The sequence below is a fragment of the Cariama cristata genome, unplaced genomic scaffold (genome assembly GCF_000690535.1).
Source record: "Cariama cristata isolate BGI_N322 unplaced genomic scaffold, ASM69053v1 scaffold34350, whole genome shotgun sequence".
NCBI lineage: Eukaryota > Metazoa > Chordata > Aves > Cariamiformes > Cariamidae > Cariama > Cariama cristata.
Window position 1 is genome coordinate 1 of NW_009594710.1, and position 16,585 is coordinate 16,585.

Sequence of the window (16,585 nt, forward strand, 5' to 3'; positions counted from 1 at the left end):
GACCCTCCCGGCGTCCTTTCGATGGGATGCTTTCCCCGGATACCGGCCAAGCCGTGGGCTTGGGCTGAATTAGCGCTACTTGGGTGCCGAGTGGCCCGAGAAGACCCCCGCGCTTTCGAAACTGGAGGGTGGTTTCCTCCCAGAGCACTTCTGCACACCCCTCTGTGAGGACTAAAGTCCAGGTGTTTTGTTACAGACTTTGGTCTTCTTTAGGACGTGCAGAACAGCTTGGCGAGGATCGGGGCCCGCAAGGATGAGGGTGCTTCATGGTGTGGCAGCCTTCGCTTACAGAGTTGGTGTTTTCAGTCCCACCTTTCTAATTCTGATCATCCCTGGCAAGTCTGGGCTCACCTGGCTTCGTGTGACTGTTAAGTTAGTGCTTTTTTGAAAGCTTTATCTTGTAATCTATTTAGATGCAACTGTGTTCTCCCGCTTCTTTTTATTTATGCCGAAGGAAGGTATTGCAATGTCCCAGTTAAAGCCTGTCTGCAGTCTTCTGATAGCTCTCCAGTACCTGAAGTTCTGAATAGAGAAGTTTTTTCTTGCCTTGAAAAAGATGCCTTGACTTGCTTTTCTCCTTTTGCAAGCAAAACGGACAGCAGTCAGGGAAAGGTCAGGGTTGTAGTAGAGTAGTAGTAATAATCATTCACTGCTTCTTTATTAACCATCTTTTTCAGATGAAGTTGGGGCTCTTGTTTTTGATATTGGCTCATATACAGTGAGAGCAGGCTATGCGGGAGAGGACTGTCCAAAGGTGAGAATCTGTGTGACTCAATGGAAATGCAACATGAATTTATACCTTAGGTCTTGTTTGTTAGTTACGAGTTTTCAGAATACCCTGGGTTTTGTTCTGACTGTATTGTATAAGGAAAGTTCTGAATTTATGAGCAAAAAACCACCCAAAACATTAATAATTCTCATATAATGCTTACCTTTTGCCTTACAGGTTGATTTTCCAACAGCCATTGGTGTGGTGCTAGAAAGGGACAATGGCAGCACTCTGATGGAGATAGATGGTGACAAAGGCAAACAAGGGGGCCCGACTTACTACATAGACACCAATGCCCTGAGAGTTCCAAGGGAAAATATGGAGGCCATTTCACCTTTGAAAAATGGAATGAGTATGGTGCTCTGTCTTTTTTTACCTGTTTTCAAAATAGCATTGCTAGGCTGCAAAGTCATAGCTTTCATGTAAACAGATGCTGTGTATGGCAACAGAAGCTGTAAGAATGGATTTACAAATTGCGTTAAGTATAGTTGGTTTACAGTGTTAGTGGACTTTCAGTATGATTCTTGAAATGTTATGATCATGATGATTACAGGTGAAGATAATTCTGCAAAGCTGTTAAAGGAGGTGTATGTCCGCTGAGGATAGCTTTTGACTAAAGGGCTTTATGCAAAAAAAGCATTGGAAAACCTTTACATATTTATGAAAAGGAACAAAAGTTAGAGGTAACTAATCTGCTCACTTCAATGTTGTTACAGTTGAAGACTGGGATAGTTTCCAGGCAATTTTGGATCACACTTACAAGATGCATATTAAATCTGAAGCAAGTTTGCATCCTGTCCTTATGTCCGAAGCACCAGTGAGTAAAAGCAGCTTTGCATTTTCATAAGTCTTAACTATATCTTCTTGCTGACTCTACAAACATTACTCTTGGACAAGTCAGCTTGTAGGTTACAACTGTTAAACTTAGCTACAGAAATAACAATTTTAAAATACTTTGGCAGGTTCTGGAAAGTAACTTGTTTAAGAAACATGTCTAAAAAAGAAAACAATTCTGAATAGTTTGCATGAGTTTTATTAGAAAGCATTTAAAATGTGCTATTGTTTTTCACTTATCAAACAGATGTCGAAATGAAAAAAGAAATCTTACTTTTCTGCCTAGAATAAAAGCAAAAAGATGTTTGGATGTCTTATTATGTATTAAGTTAACTTAATAAAATGCTATTGAAAATCTGTTGCTTCATTCAGCCTTACAACTAGTATTACATGACAGAGAATAATATTTATAATGGCAAAGTTTTAATTTTTCTGTCCTCATTTCTGTAAATGGCCGTGTAAGGTAAGTGAAGTGGATGAATACAAATTTCTGGGAAAATATGTGGACAAGGTTTCTGTCACTTAATAATGCTTAGCATTTGAAGGGCAGATCTTAAAGTAAGAATACAAAAGGTAGACATGCCATACAAAAGCTAAGCAAGTTATTTCATGTATCTTTCCCCTTGTAAAACGGGTATGTTATTTGTTTTGGGGAGTTCTTTGAGAGACTGATACTAGAAGAACTGTAGATTTGTGAAGAAATCTCTGTTGTAACAGTAAAAGTGTATGACACTTTTAATTCTGTGTGATAGATAACCAATAATGTATTGTAGTAGAGTTGGAATAAAAAGGGTTCTAAAGACGTAAATTACTAGAAATCTGTCTCTAGAATTTTGGTATGATTTGAAACTGTGGCTGTAATAATTCTAATTACTTCTTTATTATGTTAGCATTCTTCTAGTGTGCTCTAATGATCCTCAAGATAAACATATCTTCATTTTGGTCACTTATTTGTGGTTTGGTTTATTTTTTTTCTTCTAGTGGAATACTAGAGCAAAGCGTGAAAAACTGACGGAATTGATGTTTGAACACTACAACATCCCTGCTTTTTTCTTGTGTAAAACTGCTGTTCTAACAGCGTATCCTTCGGAACGATTCACTGCTTTTTTTTTTTTTTACCTTTTTTTTTTCCCCTCAGGAAATTACAGTAAACTTATTCTAGGCAATTCCTAGTATAACAACATGTCTAACTTTTTTTCTTTCCTACCACGGGTAGAAATATAACAGCTGTAGACCTGAAATGGTGCTGTCCAGACTACTAAATACAGTAATTAGAGCTTGAAGTTCCCATAGCCTTAAGATGAGTGTTTGTAATTATTTTAAACTAATAACATGTTTTCAGCTTCAGAGTCTAAATGAGTTGGATGTACTTGGAGCTTGCTGCATAGTATTGACATAAAATCTCACCTTTGTACGCCCAAAGCTCAAGTTAGTTCGCAGATAGAAGTTAAATGCCATTCTGTCTATGAGGTTGTGCGCTTCATAGAAAGACAATACGCACTTGAAAACAGCAAATCCTTTTGTAGAGCCAAGGAATAACACATTGGGGTCCTCATTCCTAGTTATGCTGTAATTGTATGGCAACATTTTTTTCTAAAGTGAAAATTACAGTATTTTCCTTAATCATTTTGGCTAGTTTTGCTAATGGGAGATCTACAGGTCTCATTTTGGATAGTGGAGCAACACACACCACTGCTATTCCAGTGCATGATGGATATGTACTTCAGCAAGGTAAAAATTTTCATGGGCATTGTAGTATCAAGGTCAAGTGAGCTTGGTTTCTACTTTTACAGTTTTGTTATTGTTTTTAAATCTGTGTATCCCCTTAAATATGGAAAAAACCCCTAACGTTCACTGACAAATAGTTTGTTGGGAGAGTTTATTTGTGATTTCGGTGCTTTTCAGGTTGGTGGGGTATTTTGGGGTTTTGGTTCACTTTTTGTCTTCTAGGTATTGTAAAATCACCACTTGCAGGAGACTTTATTACTATGCAGTGCCGGGAGTTGTTTCAGGAAATGAATATAGAGATAATTCCTCCATATATGATTGCTTCAAAGGTGGGAAAGTAACTTTATTTAGTAAGTCTTTGGGGAGAGGCTTAAGTGGTTAACTGATGATCACGTTTCCTACAATCTCAGGAGGCAGTTCGTGAGGGGTCGCCAGCAAATTGGAAGAGAAAAGAGAAGTTACCCCAGGTCACTAGGTCTTGGCACAACTACATGTGTAATGTAAGTAGGTCATTTCTCCCCCTCTCAAACTCCCTTAGGCATCCTATGAAGAAGTTTTGTTTGCAAGTATATCAGATTTTCCTCTTGAACTGGGGAATCTTTAAAAAGTCAGTATCAATTCTATAAAATTGAAGACTGAAATTCTTATAACCATGTTATTCTTAACTCCATAGTGTGTCATTCAGGACTTCCAAGCTTCTGTCCTCCAAGTATCAGATTCAACCTATGATGAACAGTATGTCACTGTTTTCCTTCTTGTGCATGGGGTGCTTAGCCTGTTCATTGCAGTTGGCTGGTTTTGTTACAGAAGGTTTTTAGATAAAAACTGTTTATTTCTGAAAGTAGAAATATAGTGTACATCCAGCTGATAGTTTTTTATTTAATATTCCAAGATGCATGAAATAATAATAAATATTATCAAAAATGTAAGTCATATAAATCACAGTATTCCTATTGAAACCTTAGTTTATAGTGCTACTTAGATAACTTAGCATGCTGTTTACATAGCACTTCAGTGTGTTACTTTCTGACTGATGCTCCAGGGTAGCAGCACAGATGCCAACAGTTCATTACGAGTTCCCCAACGGCTATAACTGTGACTTTGGTGCTGAGCGCCTAAAAATTCCTGAGGGATTGTTTGACCCTTCTAACGTAAAGGTAAAACAACTATCATATGCAGTAATTGGAAGGCTTTAAATTACTAGATTATCACATGGCTTCCTTTTGTATGATTCTCTTAATTTCATGATTTGTGTGTGTATATTTACACTGTGTGGTTCTCTTGGGGGTAGAATGTGCCTGTGTTGTACTAAGGTTGGGCAAGCGAAGGACAAAATATAGTTCAAAATGGGTGGTGATGAGCTGAATGGAAAAGTAGGAAATTTTTTTTTTTTTCCTTTCATAAAAAAAGCTTAGCTCCCTCTCTAGTAATACTTGTAAATTCAACTTATTCGGGGCTTTTATATGCCTTGCTCTTTTGAAGTGACGATGTGTAGATTACTAATTTTAATTCTAGGGTTTATCTGGTAACACGATGTTGGGCGTGAGCCACGTTGTCACAACAAGCGTTGGAATGTGTGATATAGACATCAGGCCGGTAAGTGTTAGTCAGACACATATTATTTTAAGGCATGGATATTTTTGTGCTGATACAATTTTTGGGAACTAGGACACTGTTGATGAAGAAATGTGTATTTCCTAGGATGATGATAAACACATTAGAATAGTTCTCTAAATGTTACATATACGTATACAGGAATATGTACAATTACTCTTTTGTGTTACAAAATGCTGAATCAGGATTTTTTTACTTTTACTCACTGTTTCTATGTATATTTAAATAGCCACCGTCCAGATTTTGTGGCCGGCACTGCATAATGTGCATTGGATTGGCTTCAGATGAGCATTTTATGCTTGTAACTTTGAGTGTTATCTTCAGATTTTTGGGTGTGGCAGATATACTTTCTAAACATAACAATCATACGGAACTTTTGTAGAGAGTAGAAGGAAGAAAAGAGGTTTTAAAGGAATACTTTCTTTTTAAAACTATGTTCTAACTTTATCAGATGTCAATTTGAAAATATTCAGCTTTGATACGGACTGCATGGGGGTTGTTTCAAAAATTTTCCCTCTTAAGTGGCACATCAGGCAGGCTTAGTAGGCCAGGCCATGGTTTGTGTTCACCAACTGCAGCATTAGTGAAATTGAAAACTGTTGCAGTGCTGTGGCATTTTCCTTTGTGCTTGGAACATCCCGCTGTAAGAAAACCAACAGTTTGGATACAGGAGATATTTGTAGGTGTAGGGTTCTCCGTAGTAGAAAATACTGTGTGAAATCATTTAGAATCATTAATCACATGGCTTCTGTCTTCCTTGTATAGTTTAATATTAAAGCTGTCTTGAGATTTTTTCAAGTGATTAAAAATAATTGGATTTGGAGAGGTAATATCATTGGCATCAAGTGATGTATTATTGCTGTTGATTGTATATACTCATGTGCCATTCCTCTCTATTCTGTGAAACAGTTGTTTTCAGAATGATTTCAGAGTTAATATTGTAGGTCGCTTATTCTCTTTTTAGGGCCTCTATGGCAGTGTGATTGTAGCAGGAGGAAACACTCTAATACAGAGCTTCACAGACAGATTGAACAGGGAGCTGTCTCAGAAAACTCCACCGGTAAAACAACTCTTTAAATTACTGCATTGAGTTACTTATCATTTTGCTTTTCTGCCACATAAATACACAAGCATGTATCATAGCTTTGACTTTTGTTAGGAACCTGACAGCTGAAGAGATTTCTGTGGGGCAAGAAATCTCCTCCTTCTCTAAAGAAAAGAAAGAAATCTTGAAAAGTTCTTAGATGAAATGAATTCCAGCAGATCTTATAACTGCTGTCTGAATATTTTACTTCTCGTTCCTGCTTTCAGATTGTGATTCTAAGTTCTGTAATTGTCCCTAAGCAACAGTTACTATCTCCCTTGATGGCCTCTCTTCTGAAGCATTGCAACTAACTTGAGGCACATTCAGTCATTCTGCCTAAGGTCTTGTCACTTTGTCATGGGAATTGTTCTTCCTGGATTCTACAGACAAGTCAACCTACTCATAGATAAAACCTGGTGATTTAAAATACTTGTATTTTTTTAGTCCCTTGATGTCAAAGAAAGTATTAATACCTTACACCTGTGTTCTTGAGAGCACATATAGCTTATATTTCTTGAATATTCATATTCAGGAAAAAATATTCTACTTGTAGCAACTCTGAAATCATGAATGTTATAAGAAACAGAAAGGTAGTTCCTACTTCTTATAATAGCTGAGGAGGAACCCATTGAAATTTAAAGATTTTATTGGTACAAGGCATTTTGAAAGCAAAAGGAATGAATGGGTCTGAAAAGGACTAGATGAATTAAGTTCAGCAACGTTAAGACATTTTAGTCCCCATGCACATTTTAAGTAGCCCAGTGTCAGATGACACTATGTACTGTGAGTATTATTGATCTCTACCTGCCTGATTTCTAGCCTTAAGCATTTGCTGCTGCTCCCTGTTGGGAGACAAGGTAAAAGCCACAGGTGTTCAACTATGACTGTTCTTGAATTCTAAGTACAGGGCAGATGAGCATTATTGCAAGTTTAATAAAATTGACCTTTTTCACCTGCGTGTTGGTGTATAAACCAAGTTCCTTGTGCTGTCCTTCTCTTGTCCCTGAAGGTCACCAGCCTGTCATTTGATTGTTCTTTCATTTTACTTCCTTTTCTATTCAGAGTATGCGCCTGAAGTTGATAGCGAACAACACAACAGTGGAGCGGAGGTTCAGCTCATGGATTGGTGGTTCGATTTTGGCTTCTTTGGTTAGTAAACTTGCGTTACTATGTTGCTATGCTAAGCAGCACTGTGACCCAAAAATCTAATTCCACTTAAGTGTGCATTGCAGAGTTTGTGCTACTGTAGCAAGCATAATCTTGTCTATCTTTGTGGTAAGGTGAAGAGAATATATTTAAAAAATGAGACATCATGAGCATTTCGAATCAAAAAATAACTTGCCACACTCTCCCATTTTTAACAACAGCAAGGTGCGGGCTTGAAATACAGTATCTAGAAATGACGTGTGTATACACCGTGAAAGTAGCAAACCTGCTTCAGCCTCATATTCCTGAGCTTAATTCTGCGAGTTACTGAGCACTGAAATGGTTTGTGGGGATTCATTTAGCAGTATGGGAAAAGGGAGACTGAAATCAGCTTTTGGTACTGCAACTTCCTGCCTTTAGGTTAATCACTAGCAATATAAACTGAAAGGAGACAATAGTCAACCAGGTCAAGTCCTCTTACCTCATTTAATGTAAAGACGTGCTTGTTTTTCCTCCTAGGAAAAGCTAATCATGTTTCACTTAACCATTTGTTTTTGATATTTTTTTTTTTCTTTGTGTGTGTGTTTTGTGTTTTGTTGGGTTTTTGTTTTGTTTTTGTAGGGTACTTTTCAACAGATGTGGATTTCTAAACAAGAATATGAAGAAGGAGGGAAACAGTGTGTAGAAAGAAAATGTCCTTAAACCTCTTACTGTGAAAACTGCTGCCTGCTCAGTGCTCCTTCTGTTTTATAGCTTTAGCATACTCAGGAATGGATGGACTCTTTTTTTGTAGAAAGTTTATATTGGATTTTTTGCATAATTCAAGTTCCATTTTTAACAAACCTTAGAAATTCTGAGAGACCTAATTGGTACTATCATAGAAAAAGGATGTTTACATCCCTTGGAAAGCAATAATTCATGTAACGAGCATTTTATAATTTTGTATAAATGTCTATTTTTCTCTAGTATCTTTTCCTGGGAACAGCTTTACAGGTTAGCTAAGATAGAGGCATAACCTTGCAAATGCCTGTGCAAATTTATTAAAAATCTCTTGTCTACTTTCACATACTAGTCTTCCTTGCTGGTACTTTAGCCTTAAATTGCTCTTATTTCTCTCTCAAAAAATAAAATTTGGTCTTTTATATTTGAGCAACTTTGTGAGTACTTGCAGAGAAAGTTACTCTTCTGTTTTAAAAATGGAAAGTTTTTGTATTTAGTAATCTACTATAGGTGACTCAGTTCTGTGTAAGCTTTTATTGTCTCATGAAAGTGTTACATTCCATGTAGTGAATGTTCTATTAAGCACTGATTTGCTAATTTTCTATTACAGAGTAATTTCATTTCAGTAAACGATCAGTGCTTTCCACCTGATTTCTAAGAATGTATATAATGCCTTTGTGATGTAGGTGAGAAGCAAAACTCATTCAAGTCAGGGGAGTTAAGGCAAAGAATTGTCTCTCCAAGACTAGAATAGTCATAGAAGACCTCAGGATGCGGCTTGACATTTTCACAGGGAGCTGTAACTCCAAGGGGCAGTCACTACTCATTTATGGCTGGTAAGGCTCCCTCAGCTGACTCATAGCAGGGTCAGTAAGTGCCTGTGTTTTGCATGGGGAGTGTGTGCTCAGGGGCAGAGGAAGTAGGATGATATTTTAACTGGCTGCCAAGATGCAGTTCTGTGTTGCTGTTAAGCTTGCTGCAATTTAAAACTGTGTCATGTTGTCTATTGGGACACAATGAAGTTTTGCTCCTTATCTTGAAAGCTGTGGAAAACCAAATAGCATTTAAAAAAAAAATATGTAAACAGTACTGCTACATTTTTCATATTCTAAAAGACCTTGTGGGTAAATAATGATGAGGCTGCTAGTTGAAAACAGTTTCACATTACCTCCAAACAATAAAGTAATTTATCCAAACAGCCTGCTTTTGTCTTATCATGATAACCATTAGTTGCTCGGTCCAGATTTTCAAAGCTATTGACAAACCATATTTCTCTCATAAAATGAGGCAAACTTAAGTCTCCTACAATAGGTGATGTACAGCACCAGCTACTCTTATACTGGAATAAAAAGACTTGATCTAGTTGGAATGTCAGCTCAGCTTGTATCTCAGCACCCCACAATGAGCAATGCTTTATAAAGTTACTGTGACATCAGGGAAGTACTAAGATTGACTGGACAGCTTGTAGCTAGAGGTGAAGATACAAAGTAGGCTTTTTTAGTTTCTCTTCATGAACTGACTATGCACTTTAAGCTCTCATGTCATGTGCTTAGGTTTCAGTATGTCTAATCAACTTTTATCTTCTGGGTGTTTTCTTAAAAGAATTAGAGTACAATGGTAATATCTGTGAATGTTCTAGCATCATATGGAGAAAACACTTTCTGGGGTTTTCTCACCACTGTAAAGAGTTTCTGTTTAAGAAGTGGGTATTTTGTGTGATGCAGAGGAGTAACTGAAGGTCAAGATGATGGAGACAGATATGTTTATCTCCTACAGTTTTGGTTCCCTTGGAGTTTCCAGTGTTTTATCAGATTATATTGCATAGCACATTTCCTTCCTGAAAGACTAGTATTTGTGACTTTATTCTAAATTTCTACAGAACCTCATCTGAAGGTTAAAAGCTTTCATGAAGTAGGTGTTTACCGTTAACTGAGAGCAGTAGCAGTACCTTTCTCCTTCAGTTTCATAGAGGACTATTACCAGTCTTCCTTCAAACTTTTTGAACACTGCAAAGAAACATTGCACAAACGTTTTAATTTATCATAGGTATGTAGAAATTTAGGTAAAAAGACTGCATTGTTAAAAGTTCACATGCTAAATATTTCATACTTCCTAACAAGCCAGGCTTAAAGCAGGGAAAAAGCTTCTCGAAGCAGACTGAAGAGCATGTTTTCCCATGCTGTTGTGCAGAAAGCTCCTGTAACTTAGGTGACATACCAGCCTTTGTCCCCTCAGCATCTGAGTTATGGGTACATGAGCTTCAGAGGCTCTCACATTTCTGTCTGGTTTTAATGCATGTTTGTTAAACTACACTAGGTAAATACTATCCCTACACTTTACACTTTCATCTGGCAGCCAGTTGCTGCTTTTCACTGTTAATGATGTATGTCTCACTTTTATAACAGCTGGTTAATACATCATTTTTTTCAAATGTTTCTAGAAACAATTGTTAGGATTAATGTCAGTTATGCACCAAAACTGCTTTTTAATTCCAGATCACAAGTTTAATATAGGTCAAATATGGGATTAAAAAAAAAAGGAGGAGACTCTCAGGAATGCTCAGTCAAGTTGGTTGCTGGTTTCAGAACTTGTTTCACGTTCCAGTCACAAAGATAGTCGAGCAATTGTTTGCAGCGCTTCTCCAGCATGTTACTGGCTTTGTGATTTTACAGCAAGGTGAGGGAACTTCCTTTCCAAGACCTTCCGCCTCGTCCTCTCTAGATTTTGCTTTCTTGCCCTTCCACGTAAGTATTTTTCACGTCTGAGCCTGAAATAAAGAAGTCAGTGTGGTAAATTCCTAGATAGCTTGTAACACCCTTAATAAGGTCAGCCCCCTAGTCAAATAGAGGCTCCCAGTCATTAATAAGTTCAGTATTAATTTGCTTTTGATGAGCAAAAATGCCTGCAAAGCAATTTTTTTTTTTTTCCTTCTGCTTTTGAATTCTACAGAAAGTCAGCCTCTGGGAAGATCTTGGGTAGTCCGCATGTAAAGTTACTTTTACAGTGCAGCTTCACAGATAACCAAGTCTCTTGGTTAAATTAATAACTAAGATGGAAACAGCAAAAAGAACTGGAGCAGGCTGTAATTTTAAAAAGTGTTATTTTCAATCTACTAGCTGTAAAAACAAAACAACAAGATTACTACTATTTTTTCCTTGCAAAGTGGAATAAGGAGGACTGAGGAACAGATCAGAAAATAACTTTCAATGTAAAAAAAAAAAATCTTTTTACCTGATGAAGTGATTCACATGAGGCAAGTAAAAGAATTTCCTCTTTTTGTATTTTTTGTTCAAGTACCATGGTATTGGCCATTCCTTATAAGTGTACCTGTTAAAGACAGACAACGGTGAGTACAGAACATGTACCTTTTGTCTTTATTCTTGGATTCTACCAGTTACACTTGGTTACAGTACAGTGATAAAGTGGTCTGACTAGTAGATCGCAGAATTTGTATGTGGGTATTAACTTTCAGCTCTATTGCTGGCTTGGTTTACAACTACATCTCATATGTAGCTCAGCATCTTTCTGTAGAAAGTGGTCTTACTTTAAAAACTGCAGATATTTGAAGAGAGGGCCCAGTAGACAGCGATTCTTTGCATTTATATTTTAAAGTTATTCCTTCATAAGAAAATTTTCAAAAGCCAATGTGAACAAACTGTCTTTGAAAAGAGTTTTGTTTCTACTACAGTTTTCTTTTAAATGCCAGTGTTTGAGTGTGTCAAGTGCAAATCTGCCTGAACATAATTCTTTCCCTCTAAATATAGACTCTATTATTTCTGTTTGGGGTTTCTCTTGCATATGGGCTGCACAGATGGCCTGTGCAGACTTACCTACAGACTCCAGTGCATCCAGATTGTGTCAGACCGACTATTATGTGTATTCCAGAGTTTCTGCATGTGCTTAAAGACCATTTCACGTTGTCTGCCCCTTCCCCTGCTTTAACTGGGGACTGGACTTCCAAATACACGGGCAAACCCTTCTTTGGAGACAGTGTTTGCAAGCAGAAAGAGATACAAGGAAGCCTTATCCCTAGAGATGTAAATCTAGTGGTTAGTGCATTTAGTACTCTGCTGATTTACATTTAGTGGGTAAGCAAATAGCTAACAGCTGAAAAGTCACCATTATTATAACATGTGACCTTCTGTTATCTACACTGTTACTGCAGAACTGAATACTGTAATTAGTGCTTCAAATGCCAATACGATGAGGGTAAAATACTGGTTAATGAAATAGCAGGTCCTGCTAGAGCCTTCAGCATCATCACCTGAAATTACAGATTATTGGAAGTATCTGGACAATAAATAATTCTAAAGGCAGAAGCTTCTAGCTAAGTTCAATATCTGCCAAGACTAGTAGGGAATTCCCACAGAAGTTTGTGTGGTCTCATGCAATACTTTGGGTGGTTGTCCCCCAATAGGTGGACTTTGCATTACAACTAGGGAAGTCCGGATGGTTCAACTTGAACACTACTCCCTAGTTCATTCATGTGTTACAGAGTAGTTATAGTAACAGACAGCCTCTGAGTACAGAAGTCATATTAGTTACATGGAAATAATTTTGTTATATTAATGGTAGAGTTTGCCATTTAATTATTTAGCAACAATTATAACCACATAAAAAAAAAAATCAAGCACCTGAATGCTGACCAGAAAACATGTTTCTTTCTACACAGGATATGCATCCTTTCTTGATTAGATAAGGATTTTCTGGTAGAGAGACATACCACAAGAAGAATTCACACATATGAAAAAAAGTTCTCTTTTCCATACCAGTAGGTGCGTCCTAAGAAGTCATGTCTCCACTCGCCAGGTACTGGTTTTTCATGGCCAGTTTGTAAAAGCCTCAAAGCAATTTCTCTTTCTCTGACAACCAAGTCTATATTTTTCATAGACTTTTCTACCTGGAAATAGGAAAGTTTCAGGATGAGCCAACAAAACAAAATGCTGACAATTTAAAAGATCTCAAATGAAGATCTAAGAAAAAAAAATTAAAGGAAAAGCAAAGATAAAACACTAGGAGTTCTACCATGAGTAATCTTACAGTTGTGGACTGAGTGAAACAGCTGAATTAGCCCTGTGTACTAGAACAGTAAAGAATGGGTACTTTAAAAACCTAGCTTACAAGCAGAACAGATATAAAATAAGTGACAGTCTGGTATTTCATTAAAGACTAGCTGGCTAATGCATAAAGCCAGATCTAATGCTGATGCTAGAAGTACAGAAAGCACTGAGGCAGGGGTGGGAAGGAAGTAGAAGAAGCCAATAGAAGGTATGGTGTATGTATTTCTGTCAAACAGTTTGTACTGACCACTTGTTATTCTAGTTTTCACTTTGGAGTCTGGCCACAGCCTCAATAATGCCTGTTGGCCCATTAGAGAGCTGCCGTGACCAAACTATGACACTTGAAGGTTTTTAGTCAGGTCTGTCTCATAATACTGCTGTAACACACATTGTGTATGGCGACATGTTACATGCTCTGGGAAGCTGCTAAGGCTAATTTTAATAAGCAGATTTATGTATTTCATCTGGGTGCAATCACAGTATTTAACTAGTGCTTGACTTCTACTTTTCTTGGGCTTCAGCCAAAACCAAACAGGCAATTAGTAAGACTTGACTTTTGAAGTGTTGGGGCTACTTGCTTAAGTTCTCTCCCAAAACAAGTTCTACTGTGATTCGTAATTGCTGAATATGGATGTGTAGGTGGGACTAAGCAGAAAATGCTCTTCAGAATGGGAATCACAAAATACAGGTGAGAAACCATATTACCGTAAATTAGAACAAGATACCCTAGGAGATCCAGAGGAGAATTTTATATTGGATCTTCCCAAATTTATAAGTACAGTAATGAAATGACAAGACTAGGAGACCAAATAAATCCATGTCTGACATAAAAAAGAGCCATCATAATGCAGTTACAGATACATGAGATGGCAAACAACAGTCAAATTACTACCCATACAAAGAGATTCAGATTAACTATGTAAAGTTCAAACTTTTCCCAGATTAATTTGGATACACAGGGGGGTATCTGAGAATATCTCTCATGTCAAACAGCTGGACTATTTAACTGGCCAGTGAAGGTGTAGACTTCAATCTGTGAGACATAAGCATAGAGATGACAGTTGACTTATAAGTAAAGTTTTCAATGGTAAAGATACTGAGGAAAGAATTTATTAAATTCACAGCAGAATTGCAATAATGCAAAAGAAGGAGGGAATGACAAAAGTGAGGACAGCAAAGAACCACAGGGCAAAAGTTTGGAGAAGACAATGTCAGAGGCAAGAAGTTGGCAACAGTTAAGTAGCTAAAAAAGTTTGTGGAGGCTAAGGATAGAGATAACGTTGAAGTTTTACCAGGAAGTTTCTAGAAATCCTCTAGTGCAGTTTCAGGGCATGAAGATGGCAAAATGTTTCTTAACGTTATGTAACAGGTGGAGAGGCCTTTCCCACTGTTGCCTGAGCACAGTATGCATATACTAAAACCAGGGAAATAATTTTAAAAAAGGTCTTTAACAAGTTTACAAACTTGTTACATCTTTCACTCAGCAATTTTACTTAAGAGTTATATTTTTAGCTAGTATGAAAAAGTTACCTTTTCTAATCGTTCTGGGCTTGGCATAGGCCTGAGTTGTCGTTTTGATTCTTGCTCTAAAGTTAAAAGCATGTTTTTTTCCTTCAGTAGGACATACCTAGATCAGAAAGCATAGTACTTAAAAAATAATTTCTGGATGCATTAGCAATTACTCACTCACCACCCTGCTGGATGGAGCACAGTTGTCCAACCTAGAATCCCATATCCTATACCCGCTAGCTTCATACGAAGAAGCAAAAAGATACGGACCAACCGGAAAAAACCCAGTAGAGGTGAGGAGGGGAGGGCTGACGTACAGGGGGTACAAGGAGAGGCTGAGGGACACGGGTTTACTTAACCTGAAATAAAGAAGGCTAAGGATGGAAGAGATTAACACTTAGTAGCCTTCCACTACCTGGACAGAGCCAGACTGTTCTTACAGGTGCACAAAAGGACAAGATGTAGCAAGGAAAAAATTATTCACACTAATAATTAAGTACTAGTGTAGCCTTGGCACAGGTTGCCTAGAGTGGTGATGCAATCTCCAGCCTCAGAGACTTTCAAAACGGGAATGGATGCAGACCCGAGCAACCTGATCTAATTTAGTGGCTAGCCCCATCACAGGTCACTTACAACCATGTCTGTCTGCCCTGCAGTTCAAACAACTGCCAGAGGGTTCAAACTCAGCCTCTTCGTACCAAACTTAAACCCTTTGTACTGGACACAACTATCACACAACCACCGGCAGTACAGCTTTCATATTCCGAGCAGTACCAGAACTCGGGCTGTTCCATGCCCAGAGCAGGCTTAAGCATCCAGAGCTGTATGGCAGACTAAATTTACCGGCTAACAAGTTCACTAGTCACATTTTAATGAAACGTGCAGAGCTGCTTTGAAAGAAGAGAAACTACTTCACTAAAACTTACTAACCAAAGTTTGTGCAAGTCTTCACTACTCTTGCCCCTTAGCTGCTTTATATTCCATGCATCCCCTGTAAAAAAAATAAAACAAAAAAATCAATTTACTAGAACAAAGTTCTCTTAATCTGAAAAAAAAAAAAGTGCTTCTCTTAGCAGGCTCAGCAGACTCAACAGAACAAGGATCACTTTTAAAAAAGAAGTCTACTGCTTGGAAAGCTATCCTTGTGGATATTCAGCTTTGCTTTGAATATACAAATATGTTAAAAAGGCAGTTACATGCACTGTTTATTTGTGTTTATAAAAGGCTAGGAATAAGGAAAGCTATAAGATGAAATATTTTTCTTCCGTAAGACCACATGTTTCATCAAAGAGCATCTCTTCTGTGATATATTCTTACTCAAGAGCAAGGCAGAGGATTTACAGCAAGATATTTTGCTGCATGATAGCTGTTTGCTTTCATAAACACAGAAAAACCAAAATTAACAGGCATAAAGATGCAAAAGTATACATATGTACATATACATATAAAAAATAAGATTTAAGTAGCTATGAATATTTCCTATAATGTGAAAGAGTAAGATTTCAGCTGAGCACAAGTGGCTCAAAGATCACTATCAGAAATGCTAAATATAACTCACCAGACTTCACAGTCTTTTCTCCCCAGTTCCCTGGAGCATCAAAAAACTCCTCTAGACCTTTCCGAGACAAAGTAGTATGCAGAAACTTCAACTGATGGAAGGGCTCAGCTTGGTTCTTGGGAAGGGCTAGGTTCTTGTGAAATAGATTCAGCATCAATCTGCATAAAAATTAGAAGGAAAACTATATATGGTAACAAAAATAATATTCAGCTAAATGAGAATGTTTCTTTCATTCATAGAGGCACAGGTTCTACAGACAGATGCACACCACAGCCGAGGGGGAAACGGCACAGGTTCAGTTCCTCATAAAAATATCATCTCGGTGTTGTTTTCTCCTCCCCCTTGTCTGATCGAGTTATCATTTATCTATACTGAGAACCAAATAACAATTTGAAAATTAAAAGAAAGAATAAATTTGAGCTACACTGTACAAGAATACGTCCTCCTATGTTGACTTTAACGAAATGGCAAAAGCAGTAAACCCACGCTGGGAGCATGAGCATAATGACTGCAAAACAGTAACACGCAGAGGGAAACGCTTCGTACTACGCTTACGCAATGCT

The 16,585-nt window shown here is 37.5% G+C and overlaps 2 protein-coding genes across 2 annotated transcripts; one reads left to right on the top strand and one right to left on the bottom strand.

Moving 5' to 3' along the window:
* Positions 1-213: 213 nt before the first annotated feature.
* ACTL6A (actin-like 6A) lies at positions 214-8,604 on the top strand (the record flags this gene model as incomplete). Its single annotated transcript, XM_009698958.1, has 14 exons — positions 214-292; positions 678-754; positions 947-1,121; positions 1,486-1,586; positions 2,585-2,682; positions 3,240-3,334; positions 3,554-3,660; positions 3,742-3,831; positions 4,005-4,066; positions 4,374-4,488; positions 4,847-4,927; positions 5,910-6,005; positions 7,092-7,178; positions 7,797-8,604. Coding segments are annotated over 14 exons (1,344 nt in total), but the record flags the coding sequence as incomplete, so codon positions are not given.
* Positions 8,605-10,377: 1,773 nt separating this feature from the next.
* Positions 10,378-16,180, bottom strand: MRPL47 (mitochondrial ribosomal protein L47; the record flags this gene model as incomplete). The annotated part of the gene is made up of 6 exons (XM_009698967.1): positions 10,378-10,662; positions 11,127-11,222; positions 12,665-12,795; positions 14,486-14,582; positions 15,395-15,455; positions 16,023-16,180. Coding segments are annotated over 6 exons (661 nt in total), but the record flags the coding sequence as incomplete, so codon positions are not given.
* Positions 16,181-16,585: the final 405 nt, after the last annotated feature.